The sequence below is a fragment of the Rosa rugosa genome, chromosome 3, assembly GCF_958449725.1.
Source record: "Rosa rugosa chromosome 3, drRosRugo1.1, whole genome shotgun sequence".
NCBI lineage: Eukaryota > Viridiplantae > Streptophyta > Magnoliopsida > Rosales > Rosaceae > Rosa > Rosa rugosa.
Window position 1 is genome coordinate 30,846,112 of NC_084822.1, and position 14,252 is coordinate 30,860,363.

The 14,252-nt window shown below is 36.9% G+C and overlaps 2 protein-coding genes and 1 long non-coding RNA gene across 5 annotated transcripts; all 3 read right to left on the reverse strand.

The window, feature by feature from the left end:
- Positions 1–1,794: 1,794 nt before the first annotated feature.
- Positions 1,795–6,003, reverse strand: LOC133739864 (potassium channel SKOR-like). Of its 3 annotated transcripts, XR_009860859.1 has the most exons (7): positions 5,958–6,003; positions 5,043–5,124; positions 4,570–4,650; positions 4,016–4,114; positions 3,766–3,893; positions 3,422–3,567; positions 1,795–2,258 (listed from the first exon to the last, which is right to left on the reverse strand). XR_009860859.1 is itself a non-coding variant. In XM_062167681.1 (5 exons), the coding sequence occupies exons 1-4, from the start codon at positions 5,964–5,966 to the stop codon at positions 3,493–3,495; spliced, it is 264 nt and encodes an 87-aa protein (XP_062023665.1). In that variant the 5' UTR covers positions 5,967–5,987; the 3' UTR covers positions 1,796–2,258; positions 3,422–3,492. The 3 variants fall into 3 exon arrangements, 1 of the variants encoding a protein (XP_062023665.1); XM_062167681.1 differs by lacking the exons at positions 3,766–3,893; positions 5,043–5,124 and having other exon boundaries at positions 1,796–2,258; positions 5,958–5,987; XR_009860860.1 differs by lacking the exons at positions 3,766–3,893; positions 5,958–6,003 and having other exon boundaries at positions 1,797–2,258; positions 5,043–5,482.
- Positions 6,004–10,343: 4,340 nt separating this feature from the next.
- LOC133738695 (uncharacterized) lies at positions 10,344–10,716 on the reverse strand. The gene is made up of 2 exons (XM_062166276.1): positions 10,639–10,716; positions 10,344–10,551 (listed from the first exon to the last, which is right to left on the reverse strand). Exons 1-2 carry the CDS (start codon positions 10,708–10,710, stop codon positions 10,369–10,371), a joined length of 255 nt encoding a protein of 84 aa, XP_062022260.1. The 5' UTR covers positions 10,711–10,716; the 3' UTR covers positions 10,344–10,368.
- A 408-nt stretch (positions 10,717–11,124) lies between these two features.
- On the reverse strand, positions 11,125–12,344 carry LOC133735448 (uncharacterized). The gene is made up of 5 exons (XR_009859032.1): positions 12,265–12,344; positions 12,096–12,158; positions 11,648–11,714; positions 11,411–11,543; positions 11,125–11,304 (listed from the first exon to the last, which is right to left on the reverse strand). It is a non-coding gene; the product is annotated as an uncharacterized LOC133735448 (long non-coding RNA).
- Positions 12,345–14,252: the final 1,908 nt, after the last annotated feature.

Below are 14,252 nucleotides of genomic sequence, written 5' to 3' on the forward strand. Positions count from 1 at the left end.
GTTTTTAATTTTTTTTTTTTCTACCTTCATGAGTTGCGTGTTATTTTTTATTTTTATTTTTTTTATATCAATTTTTGTAACCTTTCATTTTTATTTTTGAATAACCTTTCATTTTTTATAAGGGTTAGAAACATAGGAATCATGTCTAACCGTTTGATTTATGACTGCTTGATCAATTTCTGTGTTATGACCGTTTGATTCATGATTTAAAGTTCTAGAAATTTATTTTGGGCATTTTTTAGGTTTGCATGCAAAAAAGAACAAAAAACAAAAAAAGGAATGGAGGTGTAGTTAGTGAATTGAGGTATAATGAGCTAGTATTTTATTTTTTTGTATGTGAATAATATAACTAAGGTTATTTGAGGAATTCAAAAGGAGGTTTAGTGAGCAAATATTTGTATTTAAAAGCGCAAAAGAGGTGTAAAGAGTATGAGAGGTCAAATGAGCAAATTTGGAGGTCTCAATAGAAAATGTATATGTAATATGGCACTACTACACAAAAGGCTTCACACGACGGTTTAAAACTGTCGTCTCACGTTTTGCATTTCCGTGGTCTATCGAGGCGTCGTCTGATGAAACGCTGTCAGACGACGGTTTTCAACCGTCGTATACCGATCATTGAGTCGACGGTTTGCAGCTGACTCCATCGTCTGATGGACCGGCAGATCTGCCGACATGCTGTCGACAAGCTGTCGACAGAAATATGTCGTGGTGTGATTTCTACTCATACCACAGTTTTTAGGATTCCAGCGTGGTGTGACTTCTACTCATACCACGGTTTCAGTGTGGTGTGGTGTGACTTCTACTCATACCACGGTTTTTAAGATTCCAGCCTTTGTCTCTTTGTTGTTCAGAAGTCAGTTTTTATTTTTAAGACGTTGTGTAAATTGTATACACACGACAGTTCTTCCAGCATAAAATGTGGTGTGATGACTTAAAAATTCAGTGCGCGCGCTTTCACACGACAGATATAACTCTAACCGTTGTATTGTGACATTTGAGACGATGATTTTTGCTTACTCGTTGTCTGTGTGTGTATCCAACAATGATATAAGTAAGAACCGTCGTGTGAATTGTAGAATTTTTGTTTGATTCCACCCTATAATCCTCATCATACGACATATCTTTCTATATATTGTTGTTGTAATGGCAAGATTTAGATTCTGGAATGAAAAATGACCAAAAGAACAGAAAATTAATCATACACTACACCAAAAATGTTATCAGACAACGGCAGAAAACCGTTGTGGGATTTGGAGACCCACCGTTGTAGAGCGAGCCGCTGTCTGATGAAAAATCAGAAAACGGTGGAACACAGTTGTGTGATAAACAGAAAGACAACAGGTATGTGTTATAACTGTTGTGTGATAGCTCGGCAGATGGCTCGGCAGATGCCAAGCGCAGCTGCACAGCAGTTGAGGCGCTGTCTTCAGACAACAGTGCCAGTTTTAAGCTGTTGTATGTTAAGCGTGTCAGACAACATTTTTTTATTTTGTCTGTTGTCTGATTGATCTTCAAACTTCAGTTCTTGGACTATATCTGTTGTGTGATTAACTTTAGGACAACAGAGTTCAATTAATTCTGTTGTGTGATTAACTTTTAGGACAACAGAGTTCAATTAATTCTGTTGTCTGAGTATAAATTAGAAGACACTGATTTGTTAAAAACCGATGTGTGATATGATTGATTACAATGTGTTTCTGTCCCATTTTTGGCCATTCAGACAACAGGCAGTGATCATTATATCTAATCTGTTGTGTGATCATTTGAACATCTCATTCTGGAATTAGATTGTGCATTCATTTGGTCCATTTACGAAATGAACAATAGTTCATCAAATACAAACATTGTAAACCATCAAATGAGTAATCTAAACACTTTAGGCTCAATGTAGAAGCTGATTGTATGCCCATCTTTGAATGCATCCTCACCCCACAAGATTTATAGGTGTTGCCTATATATGTTCAAATAGTAAGAGATTTAAATCTATTAGTCAGCAGAGGAATCTTTTGCCCTTTTGTTCCAAGGCCTCGCCTAGCAATTGGTAGGTGCACAATCTTCTTCTTTAAAGGTTCAGGTGTAATATCTACTTGAGCACGCAATGGAACAACATCTGGTGGGATAACAGGGGGTGGGGGTAGCAATGCATGCTCTGCCCCGTTTCCATCTGCCCTGGTTTCTCCATTTGCGTCGTTTTCTACATTTGCGCCATTCTCTCCATTTGATCCATTTCCATAGGGCTCAAATGAATCCATAGCCTAAAAATGCACCAAAAGATATTAAAAGGTAAACATTAGTAGAAGGTAATTTCATTAGGAAAAAAAGAGCATGAATGATTAAAATTTCATTTATAGTACAAAGGATAATTTGGAAAACAAACTGAACTCCCCAAGTATAGCACCAGAACAGCTAAAAATGCACCGTGTTTATATGCATCTATGAAGACCAAATAAACCCCTTTCAAATCTAAAACAGTTATACAGAAAATAATCAAAAGGGTTTGATTTCCAAGTCGAAAAAACACGAACTTAAACCATAAAAATTGCCGGGAATACCCAAAATCCTACAAACATACTCATAAGCATTGTAAGAGTAACAATAAGCTGCAAGCTTGAGACAGTTTCAGAAAACTGGTAACAAGAAAGAAAAATTCACCAACAACTATTCTTTCAGTGATTTTAATCACAACTTTCCAGATTTCAAGTAGACATGCAAAGCTACTATTTTGCATAGTTTCATGCTATTCGCAGTTCAAATGGATGGTCAAACAAGAATCCAAAGTGACTGAAATGCTGAATTCTGCAGAAATCCTGAAACAGTGGAGTAACTTCAAAATAGCATAAGTATCTCATTTTAACTCCTTTTTTCACAAAACCATGTTCAAAATGATCATTGAAGAGTCTCCTTTAAGATATCAAAAACTGAGAGTAAAACAAGAAGTATAGGTTTTTTGAAAATCATGAAATGCCCCACTGGTTCAGCTTGGGTGTCAAACGCAGGAAGAGTCAGAATATCAAAACAGGCTTAGCCACTCATATCAAATGCTTGTAGATACTTGAACCTAGAGACAATAAGCCAATATCGGTAATACTAGAAGAAAAATGCTCAGCAAATTAACAATTCCTAAAATCATGCAGAAAACAGAAATGACCAAGCCCCTGGGATCACCCTCTTACAAGATTAAACCCTAAAAAAAATATGGTTGAATTATATAAATTAGACGAAAAGCAGATATTATAGATAGAGGAAATAAATACCTGGGAGAAGAGAAAGGAACAAGTGTACAAAATATCACCCAATACTCGATGGAGCTGACAGCTAATTAAACATAACCAATAGCTACCCCAACTATCAAGCTCAACATATCAATGATAGATAAGCAAAAAAAAAAAAAAACACATTGAAGGAAATCACTACTGACCTCTGCCTTAGCATGGACAATCTCTTGAAGCTCATAAGGGAACAATGAATTGGACTTTTGTTGAAGGCTCTTCACAACATGGTTGGCTGCATCTTGAACTTGAGGATCATGAGGCTGCACATCTTGCCATCCTGGAGCATGCCCACCTGATCAAAACCCAATTCAGTCCCATAACCCAAGAAGGCTGATGCAGTGGGGATGGTTTCCAAAAGCCAGGTTTTTAAAATAATAAATAAATCAATAATTAAAAATTTAGTTGTTTGGTAAACCCTTGAAAATAAATTAACTTTTGGGGGTAAAACAATTAGGGAATTAATGTTTACGGTACACTAACGGATCCATACATCAATAGTAGACCAGCCCCCTAAACCAGTAGACAAGCTCCATGCCATGAAAGCATAAACTAGCTAGAGACCAGGCTGAGCTAGCCTACCACTGATTGCAGCCAGTCTACCACTGTGGAATTGGTCGACTTAACAAACCAACATGAAGGCAATGTAAGCAAACCCAAAGATCAATTCAAAAGCAAACTGACATAAGTTTACTGAACTAACTAAATTAGATCCACCGGTGAGTCTAGAAACTGAAACATACCAGTACACCATGACAGACAAAATAAATTTGATCTACCACATTTCCAGGTTCCATTATCACTTCTCCAGGGACAAAAAATTCCTCGTGTAGTTTAATAACCTGCAAAATGAAAAGAATAAGAATACCAAATTCATTAGTACACATTATGCAGAGATATCCATGAACTAAGGAAGATTTTATTTGACAATATATGTGGCGTTACACATGAAAACTCCTGAATGTTTGACACAATTACACCACCAGGTGCTTCTTTAAGGTGGACTAATTGGCATGACACACAAACAGGGACATTACAGTACACACTTATACATTTGTTATTGACTTTGAAATAAGGTTCCAGGTCACAGTCATTTCCATGCAAGATAGTAAACACTATTTACAATGTTTCCATAAGTGCAATTAATTACCAATTTTATTTTATTTTATTTTTATTGTCTGATGAACTACCAACTGGCCTACAAACAAATTCAACTTTGTACAAAGTAGCAGTCAACCATCCTTTTTCATTTGAACATTAATTATATAAATGGAAGAAAAAAAAACAAAGGACATACAATCTGATTGATGAATTCCGTTGAGCATCCCTTGAAGAGAGGAACATTTACAATGTTTGGAAAATATAAGGTTTGTGAAATCTGCAATGAAAAAGAAAAAAAATGATGATACAGAAATCTCTGAAAAGAAAAGCTCAACTAACCAACAACCCTATGTTATGCAGTAGTCTGGATAATGCATATAAATTGAAATGAAAGTAAGATCCTAATTTATATAAGTACTTTTGCAGCCTATAGATCCATTATGGATGTATCTATGCCATTAACATACAAACAATATAACACAAATAAGGATATTATTCTCAACAGCTCTTTCATAGGGTAAGCAACTAAACAATTTTCAGATGGTTATTTAGTGAACTATTAGTAAGATTTTTTCAATATTTGATAAGGAGAACAGCGTAAACTAATGAATCCATATAAGGAGGTCAGCGGAAACTAAATTGAAGAACAAATAGGAATAAAAAACAAACCAAATTCAGGGGTGAATTTCTGTGATTTCAACAGCGTGGCTTCCTTATTAGAAAACCCTGTGTCCTGATCATCCACTGTATTCTGTTGAATACAATTTCAATGAAACATTACATAAAGAAATATAATATAGAAACTGCTCCACACTATCAACAATCAGGTTTCTGTCAATTATGGATTAAACTCTCCCTAAATCATATCTCCAACTCATTCAAATAGTTAAAGTAGATCAACTTTACAGAAGTCACTGTTGCTCCACCAATCAAGTCCAATTCTTTGGACACAAAACACCATAGCCTCTTCTTCGAAACTAAATCATACCGATCTTTATGTCTCACAACAGAGAAAAATCTGAACAAATCCACATGTTGCCTATTACTAAAAACTGCAGACATGGGTATAACAACATATCTATGACCAATATCCTTGAGAAAAACAGATAGAATTCGATCAAATGTATATCTCTGCCTACACCTACAATCAATATTGTTATCATGAATACATTATACACTATCTTTTACAGTATCCAGATCAGTACCCTTATGATGATTACCATCAACATCACCAAATTCTACATCATTTTTTACACATTTCATACCACTACCAAGATTATCACCGTTATTAGATACTTCAAAAGCAAGGTTCAGTAAATCAAATTAACCTCTGTTAATGTTCCATCATAAATTAGTAACTCGCTATAACCATAAAACAAAGCAAGAAAAACCATGTACCATCTAACGAAAAAGGAACACCAAAAGTCCAAAAGTGCAATTGGAAAAAAGTGCAATTGGAAAGAGTTACAGATTATGGACCATCCAACAAATAAGAAAAGAAAAGGCAAAAGTGTAACAGGAAAGCTTCTACACGTTATACAATTAGCTATACAACTACAAGATTTCAAAGTTGTGAATGCTTACATCTCGCATATATTTTTGTCTTCCAACCTTCACCTAGAGAACACAGAAGCAGATCGAACAGTCACAATTGTAACTTGAACAATTTAGTTAAAGAAACAAAGAGAGCTATAGAAAGTAAGGGGCAAAATCTGTGTTTATGTGCTGAAAAATAAATGTGTGATATGAAACCAATAGAAACTCAATATCATGATAATTCACTTCTGACCCAAAACACCCAGAAAACAAACACACAACATGAAGCATCCGATAGAATATTAATAAATGATAAGCTGATTCTTAGTTTCCTGGTCAACTAAACATGGTATAAATTTCAGAAACTGCTCAATTAATGATATAATCAGCTCCAAATCAATGTGAACATAAAACGAGAACCACCTAACTATATCAAATAGGCAGAGAACGAAAAAAATCAACAATCGGTAAAACCCTAACAATCACGACCCATCCAATTCTAGTGTATAACAATTGATTGATTCTCAATTACACTCGTCTAACCCTACAATGACACGAAGAAAACCCTAATTCATTGAAAATTCAAGTTCAGGCGCTCAGATCTTTTAAGGATTTAACGCTTTAGGCTCCGAATCTGGTTGAAGCAACAACCTGAGCAACGAAAAGGAAATCTGAGAAAGCGAAGAGAAGTTGCTTACAGGTTGTTCGGCACCGATAACCGACGAGCTTCAGGTGCCGATGACGAAGCTGAAGAGGACTGACAGAAGCTTTGATAGCGGAATGCGAGCCGCGGGAGAGAGAGATGGAGCGGGAGGCGGAGAAAAACCAAAACCAGGAGGAGGCTCAGGCTGTTCAGGACGGTGACAACGAGGGAGAAGAGGGTGAATGTGAGGAAGGGGAAGGAAAAGGCTCCATTCGCTGGAAAAGGGTTCGAAAGAGATGGGTTTGTAGGTCTAAGGTCGAGAGAGAGCTCATGAGTGTCGAGTGTAGAGAGGAGGCCGGGCTATGTTTTTTTCCTTTTCCCTTTCTTTTGGACACGATGTGGCAAAATTAAACCTAACTAAAATTTCTCAAAGTTATTCACACAACTGACATCTCATCGACTGTCGTCTGAATGCAGCACTAAAAATCAAAATGTGAAATTATGGAGGGAAACATGGCGCCTACAGCATTTTGGCTCAAAATGTTGCCGCCCAGTCACAATAGATTATTTGAATCAGACAACACATATATGAAGTTATGTTGTCTGATTATACATAGTTTAAATTTGAGCTGAGGGAGCAAGGAGGGATAGTTCCCGCCTATGTGCAATCATAGTACCAGTTTTGGTGCTAGGGATAGGTATCTCTCATTTAGACAACACAAATAAGAAATTACGTTGTAGGAGTACATATATGTAACCTACATTTTGATCAAAGTTTGTTCATTTTGGGGCAATGAATTACATTTTGGATGCATTGAAATCTTGCCAGTATATATCTTCATTACTTGGACAACACAAAGTAAAAAACTGTTGTATGATATTTTGCAAGCTACACTCATACAACAGATATAACTATTATGTTGTCCTTTGGAGCACCAATTTAGAGCCAAATTTGAGTTAGGCTAAGAGGGAAATCTGCCGCTATTTTTTTTTTCATTCACACAACGAACTATTCTTATAACTGTTGTGCAATGATCTACTAGCTAAAAAGTTCAGAATTTTAACCACCTTATACAACGCAAGTTTTTTAAATGTGTTGTGTGATTCACTTTTCTTCATCACACAACACTTTTTTTTTTTTCGTTGTGCAAAAAGTGTTGTGTGTTTAAGTTATTGGTGTAGTGATAATAGATAGTTGATATAATCCCATAACAATCTAAATGGGTCTGATAATACAAAATAGGAGAACAGAAAAAAATCCAAGTCATGTTCTAATTCACTGATCTCCTGCTCTTCTTAGCTTTTGTCTTCAAAATTAGGACCTGCTCTTCTTAACCAAATGCATTTTCTCGAAGAATATGCCTTGCAACAATAGGATCTGATATATACCGCAACAAATCCTTTCGGTCCAAACGCAAGCTTATACACTGAGCCATGCTGTAAAGTCCAACAGAAGGTTACAGAGAGAGTTAAATAACAAACCTTAGTACCACAGTTGCAAGAGTATCTTCTTATAACCAAAGGACAAGAAAAATAAGGAAAAAGAGTAACTTTCATAACCATGATTAACTCAAGTAAATAAAGAAAGGTCTAATATTCTATTGTACAAATGCAAAGGCGTATGATGGCATATGAGGATGCATATATATACCCTAAACTCTTTCAGGAAACTTTGTTAGACACTATATTTAGTGGCACCCATAGAGCACATGAAAATACACTTGGTCGTGTAAGCTGATTCTTATTGACAAAAGTAAAGTGGAACTAGTGAGAATGGAATCCTCGTATCTTGTAGACCAACAATACATAGACCAAAAGCAGACCAATAGATAACACCCAGACCAATGCCAATACTGAAAAAGAAAAAGCAAGCTAGTAAAGAATCATTTTTATCAATCGCCCTTATTTCACTTGTCTATGACAAAAGACTTAATTACAGTACGTAGACGTATAGGCAATGTTTTAAAAGGCTGAGGCGTAGCCGAGGCGTTTTCGGGAGAGCCTCAGCAAGGCGTTTGCCTTGAGGCGTAAGGCGTAAGCCTTACGTATAAATTAGCTGTATTTATGTATAGAACTAGTCTTATATATTGAACATGTATTGTAACCCAAAAACATGTATATAGAACTAGTCTTATATAAACCAATATCTTTAACTACTAACTCCACTAATTCGATTCAAGGCTGGCATAATAACCAAGAACAAATAACTAATAGTTGAAGACAATCCGGATTATTGAGATATTTGCATTACTGCTAGAAAGTTAAAAGGTTACCTGATATTGCATGAATCAAACCCTGCTAGTTTGGATGCTTTTGTCAAAGCATCCCTCCACTTGAGCACCTTGTCCTTGAAACATTCTTCAAGTTGAACAAATGTAGCTGCATAACTCTCCCTCTGGAGGCGTACTTGTGAAGGATCTATTCTGTAAAAAATGGGTATAACGATCTGCCCATGTCTTTCCTTGCATTCCAAAATCTGCACAAGTTCGTCCAAGCACCATGTAGACTTGAGCACAAGATGATTGTGCCGATATGATAGTAGCTGCCATAAACAATGCTTCTTTTCCAAGTGGCAAAATCTCCATTTTTCTAAACCATGTAATGTTATAAAAGGTTAAAAGAATAGCACTGAAGTTACTAACAATGGGACTCCAGCTACAGTTGATAAACTGTAGAGGAATTATAACAAGTCACTCCCAAAAAAAATAACACAAGCATAAGTAAAAGTAAAAGTTGATTCTAATTCTGAACTTACTTGTCTGCAGTCTTCAGATTTCTAAATGCAGATATTATATTCTCAACTTCAATGAGGGAGCTGTTACTTCTTTCTTCACTGGAAGCAGAGCTGTCTTCGACATGTTGTTTACACGGTAAGGACAAATAAGCCTAATTAAAAAACAGAAAAGATTTGATCAATATTCTGATGAGGGTTAAAGTACAAGAGATGCTACTGAGCGACTTAACATTGCAAGCCTCATTAAATCCATTTGGATATTCTATCATAGAATACACACAAGCACCTACACGTCTATCTATTTACATGTTTTGTTACCATAACAGAGTATATGCATAGCTAGGAGGCTAGAGGCTAGAGGCACAGTAGGTGAGATGCTACTCAAATCTATTTACATGTTTTGTACGATACCCATTTAAGGCCGTTGATTGCAGTAACCATAGTGACATATACACATAAATACACAAAATCCTGCATATCTTTTGAATACCAGAGGCTTTTGAATTAGATAATAACAGAAGCTTATAACACGAAATCCAAATTTTAATTCCAATTGCACATAACAAAGAAACACGAAACCATCCAAAGAAAAAAAAAATTCCCAGGCGTTCGCTTTAGACGCCTTAAGGCGTGCTTTGGCTGCCTTTTCCGCCTTCATCGGCGCCTTGTTCGCCTCTGCGCCTCACCTGCAAACAGACTCATTTTCTACAGCGTCTCACGCTTTCTAAGCCTTAAGGCGCGCTTTTTAAAACATTGCGTAGAAGTCTGAATCTAACATGCAAATGTTGGACCAAAGAAAAAAAAAGGGTTGCAGAGGAAAAGAGTTTTCTGCAATGACAAAGCCACCTAAGTTAGAAACTATTGAATCTACGGATATTATGGGGGATATGAAAGTTCAACGCAGAACTACTGCACCAACCATGACAGGCTCAATACAATAACAAAATGACAAAACTTTTCAAATTGTCATTTGTGAAAGTAACTGCAACAAAGAAGAAAGAACAAATGAGTATAATCAGGATGCATTCATAGTTTGAAATAGACTAGCAACCAACATATCATTCTTGAACATCAGTTATAAGCTAATAGAATTCCAATGCTTTAGCATCATCTTTGAAAAGAAAAAGGAAAAAAGTTGAGTTACAAAGAAAAGCCAGTACCTTCCTTACAATTCCATGCGTGTCATAAGCAAGACGTGCATCTACCTCAGTGGACACTTGGCCAGGAACTAGTTTTGCCAAATCAGCACCAACATTGACTAAAGCCTACACAACCGGAACATAATACTGAACCATATGATCTAGCTAACAAGGAATTCACATTACGAATGATTATGATACAAGACAACCAACCTTGTTACAGAAACATGACAATCTCAATTCGGAATTCTCATGCTTGTTACACTCTGAATCTGCCAGCGCCATATCCACAGCATTCTACACCAAAGAAAAGACCATCAATGACTACGTATTAGAAAGCAAACACAGTTTTTGTAATCTAAAATTCATTTTCCGAAGAGAAATGCTTACTCTAAATATGGTATCAGGGAACCTGGTTATAAATAATCAGTAAACTAGAAAATTCAGATACATAGAGAAGCGATTTCATTACTCCCCTGGTTCATACTAAAATCTTAGAAACAGAAAAAGAACGGAAATAATTAAATAACTTATCCGAAAACAGATAAATAGAAGATCAAGTCACTCTTATCAACTAGCTAGCTAAAACATTATGATCATATTAACAGAAAAATCAGATGCATAACAAAATCATAAAAATTTCAAATTCTACTTCTTTGTGAGTAACAAAAGAGAGGAAAACTATACTCAATGCCAATCAATAAACCCCCTCGCTACTGAAAATCCAAATTGCAATCTCAAGATTTAAAACTTCAGTCAACGTGAAAACTGCATTGCAGAAAGGAAATTAAAACTTACAGGTATAAACCTTTTGCACAACAGGAATGATTCGAACACACCCCAAAATGAATTGCAAGTTCTCTAACATCCAGTTTGTTCCTGCACCACCACAACACAATCCAATCCACTCCAATAATCAGCATCCACTATATTTAGAAATGACATCAAAATTGAAACAAACAATAAAAAAAAATCAAAAACACACTTTAGACCAAGGCTGTTCTGCAAGGAATTGAAGGATCTGGTATAAGCCTTCTTCAACATCCCACTCAAAAACCCACTTGAGAAAAGCCTCTACCTTTCTTTTCGTTTTTCAGCTTTGCCCTCAAAGATTGTTCCTTTAAGACACAAAGCAAGACAAAACATACAAACGATCAGATATTGGGATCAAAACTCGAGATCATATCAATGCAAACTAATCAATCAGTGTCGTAATACATACATGGAAATGTCTGAGCAACTCCCTCTCCTTTTCAGCATGACTAGCTTGCTCTTCCTCCTCCGGGTCACTATAGAGACATCAAGAACAACACAAGTGAGTCATGTTCAAATTAACCAGAAAAGAAAAGGATAATCAATAATAAAGTACATTGGTTTGAACAAAAAGTGAGGAGTTTATACGGTTTAACTTCAGCCTTTGGGCGAGCTTTTGGTATGAACCTCCTCTGAGTCAAAACAAAGCAAATCAGTAATATTGTATAAACTACAGGTTCACATTTAACAAAGGGCAGTGCACCATGCCTTTCTGGGAGCAGGAGCACCAGATTGTGGTCGTTGGCTCATTAGAGATTAAGATACAATCTACCAATCAACCAAAATCCAAACCACAATCACAAACGCCCTAAACCAAGCACATAACCAGGGACTTTACACGAACAAAACTTGCTCACCACAGCTGAAATCCCAGATAAAATATGGCTGATGACCACTATCTTCACCACCATAACCGATATCTGCAGAGCATTGGGTACAACAGTCTGTCATTTTCACACAAAAAAATAAAAAACCACATAACAAATAACACACCCAGCCATTCGAAAATTGAAAGACTCAACTCACATAATTAAGAACAGCATACATAGTATGCGCAACATCCGAGGCCTTAGCAGTGATCCTATAAGCAACATCCTCAGTCTGTTCAATGCAGCCTCCCATAGTCACGCCTGCTGCGAATAGATGGTGGACGAGCCTCGCCAGGACCAAAACCCCCAAAGCCAAGCCCTCATTTCGCAATCGCAGAAGATGGTAAAGCCAAAACCACTATTGATCTCTTAATTGAAGTAGTAGCAACTTAGTTACCTTCTTGGCCCAAATTTTGACATTTTTGCCTTCAATCTCAAATCCACAGCTCCAATGTACGTTCGAATCCAATACTGAGACCACAAAATTCAAATCCTAGTTACCCATAGCTGAATTTCGAATCAAAATCCTGAAGCCTGTCCAAAATCGACGCAAATCCCTAACCCTAATTAATCCGACTCCGATTTCGAACCCTGGCAATACGAGGTCTTCTTTCTCTGATTCAACTCCACCCGAAAGCAATAACCACCTTCGGCGAAAGATCTGAAGAACCCTAGAGGCTACCCATTAGGTTTTCTTCCCCTTCACTACTTCCCAGATCGAGTAACCAGATCGCTGCCTAGATCGCTAGAGGCAGAGATGGTTTTGGTCGAGGTTTGTCGAAGAGAGAGACAGCTTTGGTTGGGGTTTGTCGAAGAAGGGATAGGGTTGGGGTCTATCGAGAAAGGGTTTGTCGAGGAGAGAGAGAGGTCAGGGTTTGTGAAGAAGAGAGAGGTCGGGGTATGTCGAAGAAAGGGCAGGCGTTTGTAAGGGTCTCTCAGTGTCGGGGGTAGTTGTGGAGTGAATGCCGCTTTCTTCTAGGGCTTTGTTTTTTTCGTTTTTTCTTAAGTATATTTTGTTTAAATGGGCTCATTTGGCATGGACACATGTATAAGCAATTAGTCGATGCATATGTACAAGCCATCAGACAATGGTTTTACATATAAGTGTCGTCTGAATGCCACTTCAAAATTTTCAATTTTGCCTCCTCATGCTGCCTGGTGAGAGGGAAATAGATTTGGGGGGAGAGAATTGAGGGAAATGTTGGTGGGAATGTCGGTGAACATGTTTTGACTTACAAATCTATAGATTCACACCACAGTTTTAAAGTAACCGTCATATAAACACTACATGCTGAGGAAATTTAAGTGGTGCCAATTGGTGCGAAACTTGCCGCCTCTCTAACAATTTAACCTCACACCACGCTTCCATTTATAAACGTCTTCTGAAGCAATACATAATTCCAATATGAAAAACACCCGTTGGTTGAATTCATATTAGAAGACGGAAATTTTATAACCGTCGTCTCAATAATGAGAAATAATTCACACCACGGAAAACAGTGTAGCGTCGTATGAGAGGTGTCGTCTGATTCATTTTCTGTAGTAGTGTGGGGGAGTGCTAGCTTCAACGGCATAGTGCGATTGTGTTAGTCAACACATTGACACGTGTCCCCTGACAACATAAACATAATCTTTTTTTTTTTTTTTCAATTTCTTGTCTGTTTTTGCTCCTATTGCTCTATTCCATTATTTTTCCTCTTCTCCTCCTCTGTAGAAACAAATTCTTTTTTCTTCTTTCCTCTCTCTTATTTGGTAGATTGAACACTAAAAAAAATGAAATATTGTGAAAAATCAGGTTTTTCAATAGCTCCACATCACTTTTGTGAAATTTTGCATCGTCATGTTTGAACTTTTGGTAATTTAGGTTTTTGGGTTATGAGTCATTTGTGAATACCAAGTTATATATTCAAAAGCCCTATTCCCCCAAATCAATTCTCGGATTTTAGTTTTTGAATGCTCTATCACCCAACACCATATTTGGCCACAAACGGTTTCAATTTGCAACAAAAGGTTGTAAAGAATGAGAATCTACAAATGTCACAGGTGTTTGAGCCCAAAAGTAATTTAGGCAAGATCCTTTAATGGATTTAGCACAGCGGGCAGATATCTGCGGCCCAAAAATAAGCCTACTTGGGTTTGGGTTAC